This window comes from Oreochromis aureus, linkage group 3 (assembly GCF_013358895.1).
Source record: "Oreochromis aureus strain Israel breed Guangdong linkage group 3, ZZ_aureus, whole genome shotgun sequence".
Lineage (NCBI taxonomy): Eukaryota > Metazoa > Chordata > Actinopteri > Cichliformes > Cichlidae > Oreochromis > Oreochromis aureus.
This window is the reverse complement of record NC_052944.1, coordinates 107,233,051-107,254,906: the sequence shown is the minus strand read 5'-3', so window position 1 is coordinate 107,254,906 and position 21,856 is coordinate 107,233,051. Positions and strand designations below refer to the sequence as shown.

Here is a 21,856-nt window from a genome sequence, read left to right as displayed (position 1 = left end):
TGATGATCCACCAGGACAAACTCAGGAGTGTGTGAGGAAGAGGAGGAGGAAGAGCCAGCAGCAGCTGACAGATGGAGAGAATAGACAGACTGTTCCCTGTTTGTGAAGGACTGCTAGGAAAGTTTAACATAACTGTTATGTATGAACCAAGAGTTATTGTGTGCTATGCAAGCCTTCGCCAGTAGGGGGCACCATGCCCAGTTATGTGTGTGTGTTACATCTGTGTAATCAAAAAAATAAAGAAGAAGTCAACATGTAAACAAACTATCGTATGTGCAGTCTGACTCGGCATAAGCTCTATAGTGTACTGACACTTAGTGGGAATATAACATAAATTGGCGACGAGTTGTGACGTCTGGAAGACTTGGCCGTCTACTGAGAATGTACTGCGTGGCCGAGTTTGGACGGAAAACGGACGATCGCGTGGCGAATTAGCATCGGAGCTAGCTGCTAGCTGCTTTTTCTCCGACGAGTCAGAAACAACAGTGTTGGCTGTGGACAGCGGATACATCATTGCTGGAATGATTGGGCAGATGGACCCCTTTGATGATGCTGGTGAGCAATGGGCAACGTATATTGAACGTTTTGAGCATTACATCCTTGCTAATGACATTCAGCCTGAGAAACGAGTCCCGGTGCTGCTGAGTGTGATGGGTCCCAAGACGTACGGTCTTCTGCGTAATCTGGTGGCTCCAAGCAAGCCTGGGACAATGCAGTATGACAATATTGTGGGTGTTTTGCAAGCTCATTTTGCTCCCAAACCGCTGGTAATAGCTGAAAGGTTCCGGTTCCACAAGAGGAATCAGGGGGAGGAAGAAACGGTCGCACAGTATGTGGCGGTGCTGAAAAGACTATCAGAACATTGCGAGTTTGGTGCGTATCTGGAAGATGCTCTACGGGACAGATTTGTGTGTGGATTAAAGTGTGAAACTGTGCAGAAGCGTCTTTTGACTGAAAAGGATCTCACGTTTCGCAAAGCGGTTGATTATGCCGTGTCGGCAGAGACAGCAACACGTGAAGTGCAGCAGTTGAGTGGTTCTCTTAAAGTGAATGCGGTGCTGTCACAAAAAGGTGATAAATGCCGCCGCTGCGGGAAAATGAATCATACTGATGATGACTGCTGGTACAAAGACCGTGACTGTCACCAGTGTGGGAGGAAGGGCCACACGAAACGCATGTGTAAAGGTAGAGCCAGAAGCAGCCAAGATTGGAACAGGAAAGAGAACGAGGGAAAACCTGAGCTGAAAGGCAATGCGGTTAAAAACAGAGCAAAGGACAAAAAGAGGAGAATTCATCATGTTGCTGCAGAGGAAAGTGAGAGTGAAGGAACCAGGCTCGACACTGATAGTGAGTTGGAGTTGTATTCTTTGTCGCGAAAAGAGAAATATTCACGTATCTCCCTGATGCCTGTAGTTAACGGGAAGAAAATGGAGATGGAGCTGGATACAGGGGCTGCAGTGTCTTTGATCCCATGGGAACAGTACAAAAGTATGCTGAGTCAGTTGCCGCTGCAACCCACTGACATTATGCTGAAAACATACACTGGGGAGCCGCTGGCACCAGAAGGGGTCATCAAGGTGCAAGTTGAACTGAATAAGCAGCGTGCTACACTACCCTTGTACGTGGTAAAGGTGGATGCTCCACCACTGTTTGGTAGGGAGTGGCTGAGAGTTATCAAGCTGAACTGGAAAGACTTAAAGATGATTCATGCCAGAGAGCAGAGCGGAAATGACAATCTGGAGGCGGTGTTAAAGAAACACTCAGCCGTTTTCTCTAAGGAGCTGGGCACAATGAAAGGAATTAAAGCCAGATTGACTCTTAGGCCTGATAGTGTCCCCAAATTCTGTCCACCACGTAACGTGCCTTATGCTCTCCGCCCTCGGGTGGAGGCGGAACTGAAACGCCTGACTGAGCTTGGGGTGATCACACCAGTGGAGCATAGTGATTGGGCTACGCCCGTGGTCCCTGTCAACAAGAAGGATGGCTCAGTGAGACTCTGCGGTGATTTCAAAGTCACTCTAAATTCACAGCTCTGTGTGGATAAGTACCCACTTCCACGCATTGAGGACCTGTTTGCTTCTCTAGCAGGAGGTCAGCATTTCAGTAAGCTAGACTTAGCAAATGCCTACCTACAGATGGAGGTAGAAGAGGAGTCTAAGAAGCTGCTGACCATTTCGACACAAAAAGGGCTGTTCCGTTTCAATCGCTTGCCTTTTGGAGTGGCGTCATCACCTGCATTGTTTCAGAAGGCTATGGATCAAGTGCTTCTCGGCTTACCATACACCCATTGTTATCTGGATGACATCCTCGTCAGTGGTCCAGATAAACAGACACACCTGAGAACCCTTAAGGCAGTTTTGGGTAGGCTGGAGGACTATGGCCTGCATCTCAAACAGGAGAAGTGCCTGTTTTTCCAAGAATCAGTGGAATACCTGGGCCACATAATTGATGCGGCAGGGTTACACAAATCACCAGAAAAGGTGCGTGCCGTTATGGAAGCTCCAGCACCAGCTGATGTCAGCCAGTTACGTTCTTTTCTGGGAATGCTCAACTATTATGGGCGTTTCATACCTGATTTAGCTACGGTCCTGAAGCCGCTGAATGAGCTACTCAGTAAAGAGAAGAACTGGCAGTGGACATCAACCTGTGAGTCAGCTTTCCAGAAAGCTAAAGAACGTCTGGCCTCACCAGAAATACTCACCCACTTCAATCCTGAACTGCCTCTCCGTTTGGCATGTGACGCTTCACCATATGGAGTTGGAGCCGTGCTCTCACATGTCATGCCTGATGGCCAAGAACGGCCAATTGCTTATGCTTCACGAACCCTCAGTAAAGCGGAACGAAACTATGCTCAGATCGAGAGGGAGGCGTTGGCAATTGTTTTTGGAGTGCGCAAGTTTCACCAGTATCTCCATGGTAACAAGTTCACCTTGCTCACTGACCATCGCCCACTGACCTCCATTCTGAGTCCAGTAAAAGGTACACCATCAATGGCAGCTGCGCGAATGCAGCGTTGGGCACTCCTTCTGTCAGCACATAATTACACCTTGCAGTATCGGAAGGGGGCACATCACGCCAATGCGGACGGACTGTCACGTTTGCCTCTGCCTCTTGCACAGAAAGAGAAACAGGGAGCGGTTGAGGTGTTCTACGCATCTCAACTGGACACATTGCCAGTCAGTGTCGCCGAGATCAGACGTGACACTTTGTCTGATGTCACCTTGTCTCGTGTCCTGGAAATGGTAACAACTGGACGTTTTCCAGCAGCAAAGGACACGGATCAAGAGCTGTCACCCTATCTGATGCGCAGACATGAACTCACAATACAGCAGGGATGCCTCATGTGGGGCGTGAGGGTGGTTGTGCCACCTAAGCTGCGCTCTCATGTCCTGAAAGAGCTCCACACTGCACATCCAGGGATGGTGAGGATGAAAAGCTTAGCTCGCAGCTATGTTTGGTGGCCTGGCATTGATTCTCAAATTGAGCTTCAAGCTAAAGCCTGCTGCTCTTGTCAGCGTGTGCAAAAAGAACCTGGGTTAGCACCTTTGCACCCGTGGATGTGGCCTTCCTGTCCGTGGGAACGGATCCATGTGGATTTTGCGGGTCCATTTGAAGGTCACATGTACCTGGTGGTGGTAGATGCACATTCCAAGTGGCCTGAAGTGCATATTATGGATAGCACCACAGCTGGTAAAACTATACAAGTGCTACGGGGTCTCTTTAGTCGCCATGGCATTCCCCACGTCCTGGTGAGTGATAACGGACCGCAGTTCTGTTCGGCGGAATTCAGGGTGTTCCTGAAAGCTAATGGAGTCAAACACATCTGCTCCGCGCCGTACCATCCTGCCACTAATGGTTTGGCTGAGCGTTTTGTGCAGACATTCAAGCATGCACTGAAAGCTTCCAGGGGTACAGCACCTGTGCAACAACGCCTTGACACGTTCCTCTTGACATATCGCAACACTCCCCATGCAACAACTAGAGAAACGCCAGCTATATTGTTCATTGGACGCAAGCTGCGCTCTCGACTGGATTTTCTGAAGCCCAGTGTCGCCGGAGCAGTGCGTCGGTCACAAGATGCTCAACAACAATGCCGACAGCAACACTCCAGGGACAGACGGTTCACTGTTGGCGAGCCTGTCCTGGTGCGTGATTATAGGAAGGGAGAGGACAAGTGGACGCACGGTGTCGTATTGGAGAAGACTGGGCCAGTGTCATACAAGGTGGATGTGGGAGCCCAAGGAGTGTGGAAACGTCATGTGGATCAGATGCTGACACGACCGGAGTCAGTATCTCAGCAGGTCACAGTGGATCCTCCGACAAGCTCTCAGATGTCACCAGCCCAGAGTGGTAGTGACACCATGCTTCACCCTTATACATCTCTGCAGGAAGAGACTGTTGAACAAGTTCTGGGGACCACCTCACCTCCAGAAACACCCCAGTCTCTTAAACCATCACCGACTGACTGTACACAGGTTACCGAGTCTGTAAGACGTTACCCAGTGAGAGTCACCAAGCCACCCGCTCGTTATCGTGATGGGTGAGCGTATTAAGTAGTTCAGTGAGAATGTTTGTGTTCAGAGACATTGTTCTCAACTACAAAGAAATTCATACAGAAAGAAACATTAGTTCCAGTTTTCATGAATGTTGTAATAAACAAAAAAAGTACTACTTGGGTTATGGGAAATGTTTCTGTGGGTGGTGCCACGGTCGCATAGCTTAGTGGGGAGGAGATGTTATGTATGAACCAAGAGTTATTGTGTGTTATGCAAGCCTTCGCCAGTAGGGGGCACCATGCCCAGTTATGTGTGTGTGTTACATCTGTGTAATCAAAAAAATAAAGAAGTCAACATGTAAACAAACTATCGTATGTGCAGTCTGACTCGGCATAAGCTCTATAGTGTACTGACACTTAGTGGGAATATAACAATAACTAATTGTCTGTCCTGAATCAGTCTTATTAGGTAATGTTCAAATAATGTTATCATCCCAGTGTTTTCAGTGTGGGAGAAAGTACTCAGGGCCTTCAAGTTACACACTATGAAAGGCAGCAACAAGTTTAATGTTCAGAAACCTAAAGTATGTATCAGCAGCAGAATGGAGCTAAAATAAATGTTTGTTTCAGTTCTATGAAGCTTTGAGTATTTTGGATTAGTAGCACTGCTGTGTTTGTTGCATCATATTGCTGTAATTGTTTATATGCTTTATATATTCTGAGGTAAGTTGATCTATAGTGTTACATCATATTCTATAAGGATGTTATGTGTTTGTCTACTTTCTGCCCAGTTTGACCCATTTAGCAGAAGTCAGCCTGTTTAAGGCTCTGATATCTATTCTGTATGACTTAAAGCAGTTATGACATGGTCTGATTTTCTCACCCAATAAAGGAATATTTCATATATCAGTCTACTCTTCATTCTATCAGAAACAGTTATCACAGCTCGTACATTTGCTTTTTACACATATATATAAGCATTGAGCCAAATTTAGTAATGCCAACATTAAACGAACAATGTTCATCTCTTATATATAATACATCTGTATATACACTGTCAGAGATACTTGTCTTTGAGTGAAGATTTAAGGTGATAGGAAATATAAATAACTGCTACTTGCATCTTTGACCCAGAGTTCAAGCTCATATATATATATATATATATATATATAATCTGACAATACATATAATATTGTCCATATTATATTAACATTACCACAGTGAGATGACTTTAGTCTCATGAATAACATTAGCTAATTATTATTTACTAACTAATCTTGAAATGACTGTTCAGTACAGGAATGAAGCCCAGCAATCATATTTTACAGTCCTGTGGTCTCAACTAATCAAAGTGATGTCATGACAAAAATGAATGACCAACAAAACATTTTTTCTCCTTCATTTCTGTCACACAAAGCTGTATGAAACATTTCTCTCGGTTAGTATCATGGTTGCTAGGCAACCTGAACAGCGCGACGAAGGCTAGACCGTCCCATTTCACAAGCCTCTCACTTCCGCACTTCCCGTACTTGTAGTACGCACCGTACGTAGTACGCGTAGTGTGCGTACTTCAAGCGTGCAGACCCTGAATTGGGACACAGCCTGTGCCTCCTCCTTTTATAACCTCCCTCTCAGTCTGCATGTGTTCATTCCCTTTCCAATTTTCATTCGTTCTCATGTTTTGTGCATTTTAAATTAATTTCCTTGTGCTTCCTCTTCTTAAATCCTATTTTTAAGCTTTTCACCTTCTAAATTTAAAAATGGATGTTCTCTGGATTATTCCAATTTTACATTAATTTAATTAAAGTTGATTTAAAAGTATTAATATTTTTTTTGATATACCCTAACCCCTAACCCTCTCTCCTCAGTGTGATTGCCAAACATAACCAGCTGTACTCCAGTTACCCTTCCAAGTCCAATTAGGGGTGGGTTTCGATAATTGATTTTAGCTTGAATAAAGTGATATTGATTCATTAAATCCTGAATCACTTTTTAAATATAAATGGATTTTGCCAGAAATGCCAGAATCTCGGGTTAAAGCTCACAAAACTACACTGCTCAAAAAATAAAGGGAACACAAAAATAAGAGATCCCAGATCTGAATGAATGAAATATTCTTATTAAATACTTAGTTTGATAGTTGATAGTTGAATGTGCCAACAACAAAATCACACAAAAAATTTCAATGGAAATCAAGCACGGAGGTCTGGATTTGGAGTCACACTCAAAATGAAAGTGGAAAAACACAGGGCGATCCAACTTTGATGTAATGTCCTTAAAACAAGTCCAAATGAGGCTCAGCAGTGTGTGTGGCCTCCACGTGCCTGTATGACCTCCGTACAATACCTGGGCATTGCTCCTGATGAGGTGGCGGATGGTCTCCTGAGGGATCTCCTCCCAGACCTGGACTAAAGCATCTGCCAACTCCTGACAGTCTGTGGTGCAACACACCTACATGATGTCCCAGATGTGCTCAATTGGATTCAGGTCTGGGGAATGAGTGGGCCAGTCCATAACATCAATACCTTCATCTTGCAGGAACTGCTGACACACTCCAGCCACATGAGGTCTAACATTAGTTGTGTCCCAATTCAGGGGCCTCATCCTTCAAAGGCATTTGAAGGCCGATCACGTCACAGCCAGGCGATGGAGGCTGCTCCAAATGCGGCCTTCTACAGAGACGGTAGAAATTGTTAATGTTAAGATATTAAAGTTGATGGAAGTTTAATTTTAAATATTAAGGTGATTTTTTTAAATTTTTTTTACAGTTGTTAAACTTACGTGACTGTAAATGCACAGTGCTGCTGTTTTTTAACAGAAGGTTTGGTTTTTATATAACTTCAAATATCTGCTTGGTTTATCAAGACATCCCATATTCTCCCACCAGTAAGATGGTTCTGTTTGGCTTGTTTGGATGTTTTTCTCCAACAGTCATTCTTGACAAAGTTCCAATCTTCTGCTTCTTTGGTCTCAGCTGGTAGACAGCAGGAGGTCCTGACCTGATGAGAAAGCTGTTTGAGATGATGTCTTGCTGTTAATGCTGATCAGGGATTAACATGATTGAGGCTGACTTAAAAAGGCTGACTTAAAAATCACCTTCTTTTTTACTCATAACCAGTTTTGGATGTTTGGTTTGGGAACCAGGGCGGGTACTTGCTTCTCTCTCCTCAAATCTTATGTGCGTCTCTACACACACACACAAACACACGCACACCTTCATACACCAAGTTACTTTTCCACAATGCTCAGTCTTTTTCACAACCCGCTGTCATTGTTGCACTTTTCTATTGCAGTGTTGTGTCTGTATTTTCTGTTCTGTCTGGTGTTTCACTGTCTTTGTTTTTTGCAACTTCTACACACTTGCACTTTATGTAGTGCTGTGTTGATTGTCTGTCATATGTAGCGCCCTGGTCTTGGAGGAACATCATCTCATTTCACTGTGTACTGCACCGCTGTACGTGGTTGAAATGACAGCAAAGCAACTTGACTTGAAAAATGAACCAAGGTGGAGCTGAATGCTTTACAATCAGAGACCAGGTGAGTCTCTCTCACAAACACAGTCTATTTTTTCCATCAGTTGTCATAATTGATACTTGTGGATCTCACTCTGGTTAAAAATCCAGGTTTTGGATATTGTATGAGCTGACTGGTGTATTTTTACCTGCAGCCTTCATACAGCGTTACACTCAATGTTCAGACAAATGTTTATAATGTGGAAGAAAAACATATATCATAGTGCAGAGACTAATAATTACATGTGAGGATATGCTGCTGTTGTCATGATGAGTGTTACTGTATCATAATGTATTATAATACTAATATTTTAATGATGAATAAATAAATATAAATACATGATTATATTGTTGTTACTACTGGTTGTTACAGTGGAACTGTATCACTAATTACAGGAATGTAAAGAGCATTTTATGGGCTTGCTTCCTCCAGAAGACACAGGTTCTTCCTGATAACTGAATGAAATCTCAGCTGTGATGGAGCTTTGTGTGTGTTTGCTGAGTTTGTGTGAGAGCTGCTGCTCACAATAAACTGAAAGTGTTTGAGGAACAAAGAGCAACAAAGAAAATAAGCTGATGATCCAGTAAAGACACTCTGAGCAAAGTGACTGAATTAAGCAGATTTTATTGAGGATTGACAAAAAAGTGCATCGAGCAGGAGATGATTCATGTGGAAGAACAGAATATAGAGAATTTGAACAGATCAAGTCCAACATGAAAGGATCCAAATGTTTCCACTCGGCCTGAGCCATCAGAAATATCCAGCATGAACACATGAAGAATCCGAGGCATCGATCAGATGGAAGAAGATCAGATTTCAGGACTGGACTCAGAAACACTGAAGAGTCAAAGTTGGATTGAATATTTCTGAGTTCAGTGTCTCCAACATCCTCTGTACTCACTGATTAGAAAGACAACAACATGTTGGACTGTCTCTGGATCATGTGACACGTTACTGTCCCACAACCACTGCAATGAGTCACCATGAGAGGAGCAGCAGAAAAAACCTCACACTGACAACATTAGAACAATGTGACAGAAACACATGTATTTGTGGAGATAGTGACATCAGAGAAGCAGGGAGCTGTTCTCACACACTGTTGTACTGATCACTAAACAGCAGGGGGCGCCTCACTGCATTTAGAGCACAGCTGGCAGCTCAGACCTGCTCTGTTCTGCATAATAACTGACTGTGGAGTTTATGTAGTAATATTTGTCATGTGCATAAGTACAAATATCTGTGTGAAATACATGTGTATTAATAATAAGTATTTTTTAACAGGAGAATTGATATTTTTTTAATAACTGGATAAAATATGAAAGCATACATGATGTTCTCGTCGTAGAAGGAGGCCCTCATGTCCACATCAAAAATCAACATCTGTATACATCTGAACATGTAGCATAGAGCAGTATCAGTACCATCTGCCTGATGCTTCTTTACATGTTTCACGTATGCCAGGGGAAGAGTCTCCCAATGTTGGTGATGGTGTTCGTTTAAGCTTGCACTGCTTCTTTGGTTCCTCCATCCTCTCTCCTCATCTCCTCCAGTTTCTGGACCTTCTCCGTGTCTCCTTTCTCCTTCATCTTCTCAATCAGGAAGTCCAAGTGCACAACAGTAGATGCTGAATCAGCCTTCAGAGAAATTTCCTCCAGTCTGACAGCATGCTGGTAGCAGTCACTTAGCCACTTTTCCTTTTCTGCTGTCAGCACTTTCATTTCCTTTTCAAGATTTTCCAAAAGACTCAATATTTTCTCAATTTCTATTTTATTTCTGTGATTTGTCTGCTTCAGAGCTTCTCGGATCTGTTTGATTTCTGTCTGTTTCAGTTCAGCCAGCTCGATTCTGTCTTCCAGGTTTTGGATGCAGGCTTTCAGTCTTATTCGTTCATTTAACACTTCGGCTGTTTTCATCAGTTTTTGAGGATTAGATTTTTGCAACAAGTTTGTCAAGGTATCCATGTTTGTCTGTGTAAGTTCCCATGAATTTCTCAAAATTGTGTTTTCCTCCATTCGCTCTTCAAGCTGGCAGTTATTAAACAGGAAGTAAACAGGCTGACTGTCCTCATTTTTGGCACATTTAATATTTGCAGCTTCAAGAACTTGAAGAGGGTTTTTAGGCCTGCTCCCATCTGAGTGTGTGATCAGAGCTACAATGTTTTTCTCCATGTTCTTTCCAAACAGAGACATCACTGAATCAAAGATGTACCTCAGTGGCTCACTCAGTCGATTCACACTCGCCTTCATCACCAGACCCACTGCATGAACTTCATGGACTCCATCATCTGATCCAAACAAGTCCAATAATCTGTGAGTGATGATGTCATCATGTTCAGACCCTCTGGTGTCTCCATATCCAGGAGTATTGATGATGGTCAGAGAGTAGGGCAGAGTTTCATCTTCAAAACCAAAGATCTCGTACACGATCACATCTGATGTCTGACTTCTTCTCTCCTCGTCTACGATCATAAACCAGACTTCATCCTCCCACTTCACTCCCATGGTGTAGTTGAGCAGAGCGTTGATCAGACTCGATTTTCCTGCTCCTGTTTCTCCCACCAGTAAGATGGTTCTGTTTGGCTTGTTTGGATGTTTTTCTCCAACAGTCATTCTTATCAGAGTTCCAATCTTCTGCTTCTTTGGTCTCAGCTTGTAGACAGCAGGAGGTCCTGACCTGATGAGAAAGCTGTTTGAGATGATGTCTTCATGTGGTGATGAGATCAAACTGATCCTGCACAGAAAAGCACAGAATGTCTTCAGTAAACATGTAAACATTATGAACAGGTTCCAGCTCAGGTTTTAACACTGAAACCTGAGCTGATCCTTTTCTGCTCAGGGTCAAAGGTCACATAAAATCAAACCTTTTTTTCTTTTTCCAATTAGATTCTTATTTTTGTCTGTGTGTTCTCCAAAAGCATTATTGGTCACTCTGATTCTTGTTATTAGACTTTTATTTTCCCTCAACCCTCAACCTTTATGTTTTATTTTTATAGTTGGACTCTATATAAAATGATTTTAAATTTTACATTAAATAAAATAGTTAGTCCATGACTGAACAATAACCTCCAGCTGTAACCCTCTGTCTATAGAGAAGGGACTGGGATAAGACTCGGCACTGCTGGAAATGGTTGAAGTGTCCATCACAGTTTGGGGATGAGATGCTGGACTAAAGTTTTTTTGCACATTATTTTAGTTTTAGTTCAGTATAAGATGTTTGGTTTAATTATCCATCCTTAAACCAGATGTTAATTTCTCTTTATAGTTTTTTTCATATTCTCACAAAACACTGATTGTTTTGTTTTGTTTCTTTATGAGAAAAGATACATTTCAATAGCTAATGTTCAAATCCAGTCATGGGAATCAGTCTTCTCTCATCCTCTTCATCGGTTACAGAAATGCAGTTATTTAATACTGTGTCACGCTGAGCAGAGAAACTATTTGAATATTGAGAGTGAAATAAACCCAAATAAACTAAGCTGTCATGGTCCTGGGTCGGTGACCCAGCGCTTTGAGTTTGTTATTATCAGTTTTCTAGTTTATTCTGATTCTGTACTTGTTCTTAGGGTTTGAGTTGTGTGTTTCTATCAGCCCTACCTGTGTCTGTCCTCAGTGCTCTGTTCATGTCCCTGTGTTGTGTTGTAAATCAGTCTGTGTGTTTCCTGCTTTACTTTGAAGGCTCGTGTTCTGGATTTCCTGTTCTATTCTGAAGGTCTGTGTCTGTTGTCATTGTGTTCAGCTTGTGTCCTCCAGTCATCGTGTGTATTAGGATCAGCTGTTGTCCCCTCCTGTGGGTGATTACCCGATTACCTTGTGTGTGTATATTTAGTGGGTGTCGGTCTGTGCTCGTTGTCGGCTCGTCTGCGTTTGTCTGTGTATCTCTGCCTTAATCTGCGTCTCTCTGCATTCTCCGTTTCTTATGACTTCAGTCGGCTGCCTGCATTTTGGGTCCTCCTTTCACTCCACAACACGACTGCTGCCCCAGCCGTGACATAAGCAGTGATATTGATCTGTACATTTTTCTCTGATAATTAAACATCTACCTGGTTTATAATTACTTCAGTGTTTCACAGACGTAGTTATAGTGGCTATATTCATACCTATATTCATACACATTCACACTCTTGGCATGCAGATGGGAGGAGCCAGGGATGGAACCATAATAATAGGTGACCTGTTCTACCTCCTGAGCTACAGCCATGCAGTGGTAAACATGAGTAAACCCTCACTAGGTTTTGGATAAAATGCACACTCACAAACCTTTCAAACCTGCATTTGAAACGTTGGCTACCATAGCAGTATAGTATTGCAACATGTTATTTGGATCTTCCAACTAAAATAGGAAAATAGGAACATAAACAGCGCCATCATTGCCAGACCTGGCCCACATCTGGTTGACATACACTCTGCCATGACACCAGTCAGTCAGAAGTGCCAGCTTGATACCAGATCTGGTCCAGACCTGCTTTTTATGACCCCAGGCCTCATACACTAAAACAAAATCTGGCCAGATGTGGCATGCAATCACATAAACACTGCCATCTATGCCAGGCCTAGCACATATCTGGATGACATATCACTTACCATGCCAGAAGTGTCGGTGTGACACCAGATCCGGGCCAGACCTGTCTGCTATGTGGGTAGTGAAGATAATTGATTTCTAACTCTGTTAACCGTGAAACACAGGTGTGACCTAAAATTGATAATTTATTTATTGATTTCTAACAGACGGAGAGGATAACCATTTTGATTTACGTCTTGATGCAGTCTCAATCATCCAGGAAAGTAAATCTCCCAACTCCCTGACCTCACAGCCCATTGTTCCTTCAGTGGGCTGGTTTCAGTCATTATGCAAATGTACTGTTTATAAGGTTTGGGGAAACCTGCAGTCAGCTGAGACTGAAGAAGTCACTTGGATCAGTGACGAAACGTTTCTCCCACAAAAGGCTACGTCCAGATGAACAGATTCAACTTTTAGAGACACATTTTGATTTATTTTTTATCTGTTTGTTTATTTGAAGGCCAACCATGTTTTCTATGATATACCTGGTCATTTTATATTCCTTCTCACACGAATCACATGCATTATTATTATTATGCTCATTATTATTAATAAACTTAGTAAGATTTCTGACCTCATCTGATCTCTTTATTCTGATCACATAAATGTTCAGTTTTTGTCGCCACATACATGTTTGTGTCTGCCGGTTTTATATCTTTTATGATGTCACAGTATTTGTAAAAGTAAAGTCTGAGCTGTGTGGCAGGTGCATCAGTACAGATAAGAGAAGCACAGACATCAGTACTCATAAAGACTTCTGCACTCACTCTGCCCGCTGATTGAAACTCTGCTTTTGCTGCCCGACGAGTAACGTCTCAAAATACAAAGACATCATCTCCAGAAGTGATCTGATCAGTTCAGGACCTCCTGCTGTCTACCAGCTGAGAGCAAAGAAACAGAAGTTTGTGGCTCTGTCAAGAATGACTGTTGGTGAAAGAAACTCAAACAAGCCAAACAGAGCCATCTTACTTGTGGGTGAAACAGGAGCAGGAGAATCTACTCTGATCAATGCTTTGCTCAACTACATGATAGGAGTGACGTTTGAGGATAAAGTCTGGTTTGAGATTGTAGAGGAGGAGAAGAGAAGTCAGACATCAGATGTGATTGTGTACGAGATCTTTGGTTTTGAAGATGAAACTCTGCCCTACTCTCTGACCATCATCAATACTCCTGGATATGGAGACATATTAGACTTGTTGGATAGAGTTCATGAAGTTAGTGCAGTGGGTCTGGTGATGAAGGCCACAGACAATCGACTGGGTGACCGAATGAAGTACACCTTCGATTCAGTGACGTCTCTGTTTGGAAAAGATGTGGAGAAAAACTTTGTAGCTCTCATATCACAGATATCTCAGATGCAAGAAACCCTAAATATGCTCTTCAAGCTCTTGAAGATGCAAAAATTAAATGTGCCAAAAATGAGATGAATCAGCCTGTTTACTTCCTGTTTATAACTGCCAGCTTGAAGACGAGAAAGAAAAATACCTGAAACTAAATTTTGAAAGCTCATGGAATGAGAGAGTTCACAGCCTTCCTGAAGGAAACTACACCTCTAAAGCCAGAGGCAGCATTTAAATGTTAAAGGGAAGTATCAGACTGACAGCCTGCATCCAAAACCTGCAAGAAAAATTCAAATTCACTGAAGTGAAACAAAGAGAGATGAAACAGAGCCAGGAAGCTTTAGAGAAACATGATAACATGAAGAATGAAGAGGTCACTTCATTTGTTGCTGAAGTTTTTAAACATAAAGAACCTATCAAAGAAACGTGTGGGCTGGGTTTGAAAGCAGCTGTCAGCTGTGCAGTCTGAACTGTTACTATCCTGGATGCACGGTGCCCTTAACGGTGTACCAACAAGTGTCCTGCATCAGTGCATGTGAAAGAAAAGTGGAGACATGTGACCAGGATAAGGAGCGGTCAGAAGAACGAACCACCAACCAAAGAGAAGGATGTTGATTTACTTGGAAAGGAAATGAAACTGCTGACAGCAGAGAAGTCACAGTTTCTGGATGAGTCCTACCAGCATTTAGTCAAACTGGAACAGATCGCTCTGAAAGCTGATTCAGCATCCACTATTGTCCACTTGGACTTCCTGATTGGGAAGATTGAGGAGAAAGGAAACACAGAGAAGGTCCAGAAACTGGAGAAGATGAGATGGAGAGAGGATAGAAGAATCAGAGCACCTCTGAGGTATGTCAAACTGAAAGCACACACAGAACAGTGACTATGAGAGAGAGAGGTTCAAAGGATTGCAGAAGTTCATCCTTGGAAATTTCAGCAGCACCAAGGGGAAACTGTCCTTGTTGCACTTGGATTTGACTCTATTCCTGCTCCTCATCATGATCATCATCATCGTAATTGATATGTTGGATTATAATTCTGAGAAGTATTTGGACTTCCAAAAGTATCCTCGGGCAAGATGCTGAACCCCAGGTTGCTGTCTGTAGTTACAATCAGAGTGAGCACTTAGGTAGCAAAAACAACAAAGTGCTTGTATAAATCAATCAATCAATCAATCTTTATTTATAAAGCACTTTTCATACAAAACAAACTGTAGCACAAAGTGCTTTACATGGTTAAAAGCAGCCCACCCCACCCTCCCACTCATTCCCCACACTCTCATTAACAGAAACGGTCATGGATACACATCCCCCCACACACACTTAAAGAGTAAAATTGGGCTGGGTACGCATTAGCCAAGTGAGGAAAAGCAGCCTAAGCAGAGAAGCCCAGACTTCCTACTCCCTGGCCACCTCCTCTAGCTTGTCCAGAGGAACACCAAGGTGTTCTCAGGCCAGCCGCGAGACACAATCTATCCAGCCTGTCCTGGGTTTGCCCCGGGGCCTCCTCCCGGTGGCACACCTCACCCAGGAGGCCCCCAGGAGGCATCCTTATCAGATGCCCGAAACACCTCAACTAGCTCCTTTCAATGTGGAGGTGCACCGGCTCGACTCTGAGCCCCTCCCAGATCGCTAATCTTCTCACCCTATCTCTAAGGCCTGACACCCTTCGGAGGAAGCTCATTTCTGCCAATTGTATCCTTGATCTCATTCTTTCAGTCCCTACCCACAGCTCGTGACCATAGGTGAGGGTAGGGACTTAAATGGAATGGTAAATTGAGAGCTTTGCTTTTACGCTTAGGTGTTCACCAGTACAACATACGCATCACTGCAGCCGCTGCACCAATCCGTCTGTCAATATCCGGCTCACTTCTCCCATCACTCGTGAACAAGACCCAAAGATACTTAAACTTCTCCACTTGTGGCAGGAGCTTGTCCCTGACTGAGAGTAGGGACTCCACTCCTTTCTGGCTGAGAATCATGGCCATCGCCCGATGAAGCCAACACAACCACATCATCTGTGCAAAGCTGAGATGAGATTTTCAGGCCACCTAAGAACCCATATCTGGACCAAGTCATCAAAACATTCAGATCATACCTTTGTTGTTTCCCATCTCTGAAGTTTATATCATAGAGCGTGCTGACTTCTTCTCTGACTTTTGTCTCCAGCTCGGCCAGGGTCTCCTGAATCATAAACTGGTCACTGGTTACAGTCACAGCAGACCAGTCCTGCAGCTGTGGTTTATTGTAGGCAAGAGGGATTACATTCTCCAGGAACCTGAAGGGGTCTATGATGAGCGAAGCTTCATGAAAGCGCAGCTTCTTCTTCTTTATGTGTGTAATCTCTGCCTCCAGCTCATTAATAAAGCTTTCTGCCTCAGTCTCATTTATTTCCTGCTTCGTCTCGATTGCCTCAGACAGTCTGGTGAACTCTGTCTTTATGTGCTGCACCAAAGCGGTCATCACCTTCCTGCTGTACAATAACGCCTCCTCAGCTCTACTTCTGCTGGTCTTCATTGACTGCTGAACTTCCTGGATTTTCTGCTCACGCTCCTGCATCATCAGATCCATGCTGTTATTTTCTAATCTCAGCTGGCTTTTCCTCCTTTCAGCCTCATTCTCCAGAGTCACTGTTTCATGTGTTTTATGGTCACTGCATTTACAGGACTGGCACAGAAACATTTGATCCAGTCTGCAGATTCGCTCCAAAGGCTCACCGTGATCCTGACATATTCTGCTCTCCAGGTTCTTAACTGGATCGATCAGCTTGTGTTTCTTCAATGCTGAAATCCTCTGATGAGGCTCCAGATGTGTTTGACAGTAGGACAGTAAGCACATTAAACAGGACTTCAGGGCTTTTACCTTTGACCCTGCACACATGCTGCAGAGCACGTCTTCATGTCCTGCTTGTTCAGATGAACTCAAAAACATTTCTTGAAGAGATTTTTTAACCTTTTCTGCCATTTCAGCAATGACAGGGTTAACCCGAAGCAATGGCCTGGTGTAAAACATCTCTTTGCACAGTGGACATTGGAGTACAGACAAAGCGCTCCAGTACTCTGTGATACAGTTCATACAGAAGTTGTGTCCACAGGGAATCGACACAGGTTTAGTGAACACACTCAGACAGACGGGACAAAGAAGACTGTCCTCAGACACCAGAGCCAACGCTGCAGCCATGGCTGCAACATACAAGGAGAGCTAATATTAGCACAGCATAAAGTCAATTTAATCCTCATTTATCATTCAATATACAACAAAGCAACAATGATACTGAAAAAATGCAACTGTACCTTCTGTATGAAGACTTCACCAAGACTGAGCGGTGTAAATGAAAGTCAGAAACAGGCTCTTCTTCTTTTTAGTTTCTACTGAAACACTGACCACATTGTCTCCAACCACTTCCTCATTTGAGTAGAACGAATGAACTCTTTAGGAAACAGACCATGAAGCCCCTCACAGGTTAAACAGGTTCAGCTGATCAGCATGCCAACTACAGCAGTTTAGAATAAACCTCCACCTTTTGGCTTTAAGAAAAACAAAGTGGAAGGGGAGGTCTGACTCCGCCCACAGAGACAGTGTTTATTCCTGCATCTGTGATCCAGAGGCGATTCTAGATTGAGAGCTTTGGGGGTGCTGAGCACCCAGAGAGCTGCCCATCCAGGCAAGGTAAACTTTACTCGTCACGATGAGACTTCTTCCCTGTCTCTGTCAGTCCCTGCATCCTTAAATGTCTCCATTTGTCCCGAGTTCCCTCTGACTGTCTCCATGGTGCATTTAAACCCATGTTCCTCCCTGTCCTCATCCTCTGTTGACTTCATCTCCATTATCAGTGATCATAATATTACCCTCTCTGTGCAAGTCTGCAAATTTCTACATTAAACCATAAGATTTTTAAATTCATCAAGTCTCTCTGTCCCTGGGTCCTCGTCTCAAAACATGACATCACTGTTTTGTACATTTAAATGCTGCTAAAGTCGACTACTGCCAAAGAAGAATGGATTGGAATGTAAAACAAAAACTACATGCCCAAACCTTAATTACTGCAGAAGAATAATGAATGATGCTTACAGTGAGTAAAAAGTAAACTGAGTGCATTTTCTGGACAGAGATTCACTTTTAAAGTGTGTGTATAATATAATACAGATACAAAAAAATGCACTCCAAAAACAGAAGAGTCCTTGAAATGTACAAAATATTATTAAAAGATTAGAAAAACTGAGACACCTTGGCCTCTGGTACAATATATGAAAAGATCTTTACTGCAGAGTGAGAACATTGATACGGCAACAGAAACGAAACGTGACAAAACTGAAAACACTGGGTCACCGACCCAGGAACCCTGACATTTTGGTGGTCAAGTCTCTCAAGCATCTTTTTCTCAAATGACATCACAGCTGGGTGCTGGAGTCTGCTTTGACCCACGGTCCTTCTCAGCCAGTTATGGAGCTGATGAAAGACTCTCTCACAGCCACAGCTGCTAACTGGGTTTGTGAGGGCAACCTGAATAACATCTTGATGCATTCTCAATCATCCAGGAAAGTAAATCTCCAAACGTTAACCTCTAGCGAAGAGGATGGCACAACACAGAAGAGCTACCTTGTCAGGCCAGGACTCTGCAGTTTATTTACACCTACAGGCCAGTGGACACTCTTTCAACGATGAGGATGTACACATCCTGGACAGGGAAGAACGCTGGTTTGAGCGCGGAGTCAAGGAGGCCATTTACGTGAAAAGGAAAGACCATCTCTGAATCGAGGAGGGGCCTAAGGGTACATCTTTCGCCATCTTACAACGCTGTGATTGCAGCCATTCCCCAACTCTCTGTGAATGGTACTCATGGCCATTGATCAGTGTTCTTTGATCAGTGGGTTTTGGTCAGTGATTGTTGATCAATGGTCATGGGCATTAGCATAATTATGATTAAGGAACTGACCTCACAGCCCATTGTTCCTTCAGTGGGCTGGTTTCAGTCATTATGCAAATGTACTGTTTATAAGGTTTGGGGAAACCTGCAGTCAGCTGAGACTGAAGAAGTCACTTGGATGAGTGACGAAACGTTTCTCCCACAAAACGCTACGTCCAGATGAACAGATTCAACTTTTGGAGAACCTGAATAACAGTTTTCAGTGTGGGGAAGATCTGATTATCCAGAAGATTGTACAATGTTAACATATCTGGAATGTCATCAGCCTCACTCTTGAGCTTCAAAACGTTTTTGGCAACCATGACTTCCTCTGACTGAAGCTCGGTATGGTAATACAGAGCCAGCCACATTGTATGAGTAAAATTAGTAGTTTTTTTTTCTTTGCCAGTTTAACAGTTTGTGTTGTGCCTGTTAGTACTCCCTGTCTGTTTTCTTACCTGGTTCTTCCTGATCTTGTACTTTCTCCTCATGTTCTCCTCTTTCCTCTCTCCCTCTTTGGACTGACAATCATACACAAATAGATTTTATTCAATTAGATTAAAAAAATACTATTAAGATCACTAATAAAAAACTCCTCTCTCAGTGGACTTTCAACCAAAAGGCAATTAACCAAACCACATGTACATCTAATAAAGGACATAAATATTGAAACACTGATCCAACATTATCCTTTATTGATCTTACACTTTTACCTGGATGTGGCCCCTTTTTTTTGAAAAAAACTTCCTCATATCCATTATGAACCTGGCTGTCTCTCTCTACACACACACCAGGAGTTATGAGGTTAATGTGCATCCAGTCAGTTAGCTAGTTAGTGCCTTGGGTTCAATATCAGCACATGCGCATGACAAAATAACCAGTTTCTCTCATTACATTTCAAACAGGAAAGTGGTAACAACAGTAGCTACGGACAATGTTAAGTTTTAGATTTTAAATAGGCTGTATAAATTACAATGGGAGCAACAGGACGGTCAAATGTCAATGATTTTACAACAGAGCAGGACGGATTGTAGGGCAGCAAACATAGTCGGGAAACATGACTATATGACTATGACTAAAACTAGCTTTACTTTGTTGTCTGGGTCAACTTTGCTTGCGGGAGACAGAGAGAGGGCTCGTCAGGCTCTCTTCTTGGCTGCAGTGGTTATTATTATATTTACATGCTTCCATCTCCCGTTTTTGCTCCGTGATAGCTCGGACTTTTCCTTTCTCTCCCTCTCTCGCTCACAGACACATAATGGGTATGGCAGTCCATTCTCCCTGCAGCACGGACTACACTGCCCATCAGGCTACATTCTTTAGGGCTATGCCTGTAGCATTCTGCCTATTAGCTATCCTGTGTGTTCCCCTGATCTAAATCCAATTGAGAATCTTTGGGGATGGATGGCAAGGGAAGTTTACAGAAATGGATAACAGTTCCAGACAGTCTTCACCACATGGAGAAATGTTCCCACTCACCTCATGGAAATGCTTGCATCAAGCATGCTGCAACAAATTTATTGAAGTGATCAACAATAACGGTGGAGCTACTCATTCGTGTTTGAAACTTAAATTTCTATCTTGGGAGGTTTACGGTTTCTTTTGGAGGTGTGGTCTGTCGTGTTATTCAGTTATACGCGGGTCCACTGTTACGATTCATAACCACACTTTATTTCTCTTGCCCTTGCCCACATAACATTCTATTCAAAAACAACTCGCTCTCTAGCTGCCGTCAGCCTAACTACACTGGCCGGCTGCTTTAACATCTACTGTACAATGCAATTACACCGCATGGTCCTAAACCTTTGATCCGCTGTAAAACAGCCTGCGTTGTTTTCTCTCAATCAAGACAAATATAAGTTGACCCAGTTATTTTTGGTTAAACATTATATGCTGTGAGTTATTTCTCCCATCCTTATGTTAAACATTAGTTTATGTGAGACTTATTTATCAGTAAAGGGACTCTGGAGCTAGCTGACTCTGATACTGCCTTTTCACACATGGCTCACACTGATTGTCTGCAAGAATTAAAACCATTCTACTTGTTGCCCTTTGTCGTGAATGCAGATATGTGACAGAAAAAATGGTTCCCAAACTTTTTCTGCTAGACCCCCCTTTGTTTTACAAGAAAAACGCACAAAAACATCCTCCAACCACACACGCCCATGTTTTGCTCGTTTACATATTATTTTACAGGTAGTAAGAAAATAAACTACTAACTCTTTTACGCTGCGTCCGCACCTAACCAGGTATTTATGAAAACGCAGCTGTTTCGTCCACACGTAAACGGCGTTTCGAATCACCGAGGACTGAGATTTGGTGTAAAGATATATGAATTGAACTGAATTTGATTCAGAAACTTTTACAATCCTCTAAATGTTCCCTACAATTGTAAAAAAACAAACAAACTAAACAACCCAAAACAAAACAAAAAAATGAACTTTATTTATGCTCCATTACAGTCCTGTACAAATAGTACACACTTTTTGTTGCTAATTATTGTTGATTAAAAAGATGCTGATTATTATTTATTGATTACTTACTGATTATTATTTTAATAATACCCTTTAATGTCAAATGAGCCCGAGTTACTGTCAGTGCTGGGAAGGTTACTTTTTAAATGTATTCCATTACAGATTACAGAATACTGAATACATGTTACTTAATGAGAGTAACGTATTCTGAATACTTTGGATTACTTAATATATTATAATGATTTTTACAACTACATGAATGTGATCTATTACTGTTACTGAGGCTCCGAACCGTAGTAAAAGGACCTCTGGCTAATACGGTGGTTTCCGTGTCGGGCTCGTAGCTGAAAACTAGCTTTACTTTGTTGTCTGGGTCAACTTTGCTTGCGGGAGACAGAGAGAGGCGTTGAAAGGCTGCTCTAACGGAACTTATTTTTTCCAGAGGAAAACAGGAACACAGTGTACAGTCGAGTCTTAATAGCTTACTTACAAATGGGCTCCTCAGGCACTCTTCTTGGCTGCAGTGGTTATTATTATATTTACATGCTTCCAGCTCCCGTTTTTGCTCCGTG

At 42.7% G+C, this 21,856-nt stretch overlaps 2 protein-coding genes across 2 annotated transcripts; one reads left to right on the top strand and one right to left on the bottom strand.

Moving 5' to 3' along the window:
- Positions 1-286: 286 nt before the first annotated feature.
- LOC120439002 (uncharacterized protein K02A2.6-like) lies at positions 287-5,008 on the top strand. The gene has a single exon (XM_039609632.1). The coding sequence runs from the start codon at positions 522-524 to the stop codon at positions 4,542-4,544; it is 4,023 nt and encodes a 1,340-aa protein (XP_039465566.1). The 5' UTR covers positions 287-521; the 3' UTR covers positions 4,545-5,008.
- A 3,607-nt stretch (positions 5,009-8,615) lies between these two features.
- Positions 8,616-17,350, bottom strand: LOC120437845. The gene is made up of 3 exons (XM_039608399.1): positions 17,198-17,350; positions 16,003-17,086; positions 8,616-10,738 (listed from the first exon to the last, which is right to left on the bottom strand). Exons 2-3 carry the CDS (start codon positions 17,082-17,084, stop codon positions 9,505-9,507), a joined length of 2,316 nt encoding a protein of 771 aa, XP_039464333.1. The 5' UTR covers positions 17,085-17,086; positions 17,198-17,350; the 3' UTR covers positions 8,616-9,504.
- Positions 17,351-21,856: the final 4,506 nt, after the last annotated feature.

Bases quoted from the DNA above. Each gene is read 5' to 3' on its own strand.
- LOC120439002 (XM_039609632.1), top strand. From the start codon at position 522: ATGATTGGGCAGATGGACCCCTTTGATGATGCTGGTGAGCAATGGGCA.
- LOC120437845 (XM_039608399.1), bottom strand. From the start codon at position 17,084: ATGGCTGCAGCGTTGGCTCTGGTGTCTGAGGACAGTCTTCTTTGTCCC. The intron at 10,739-16,002 runs GTATGATCTGAA...TTTTCTGTGCAG, and splicing joins AGAGATGGGAAACAACAAAG to GATCAGTTTGATCTCATCAC.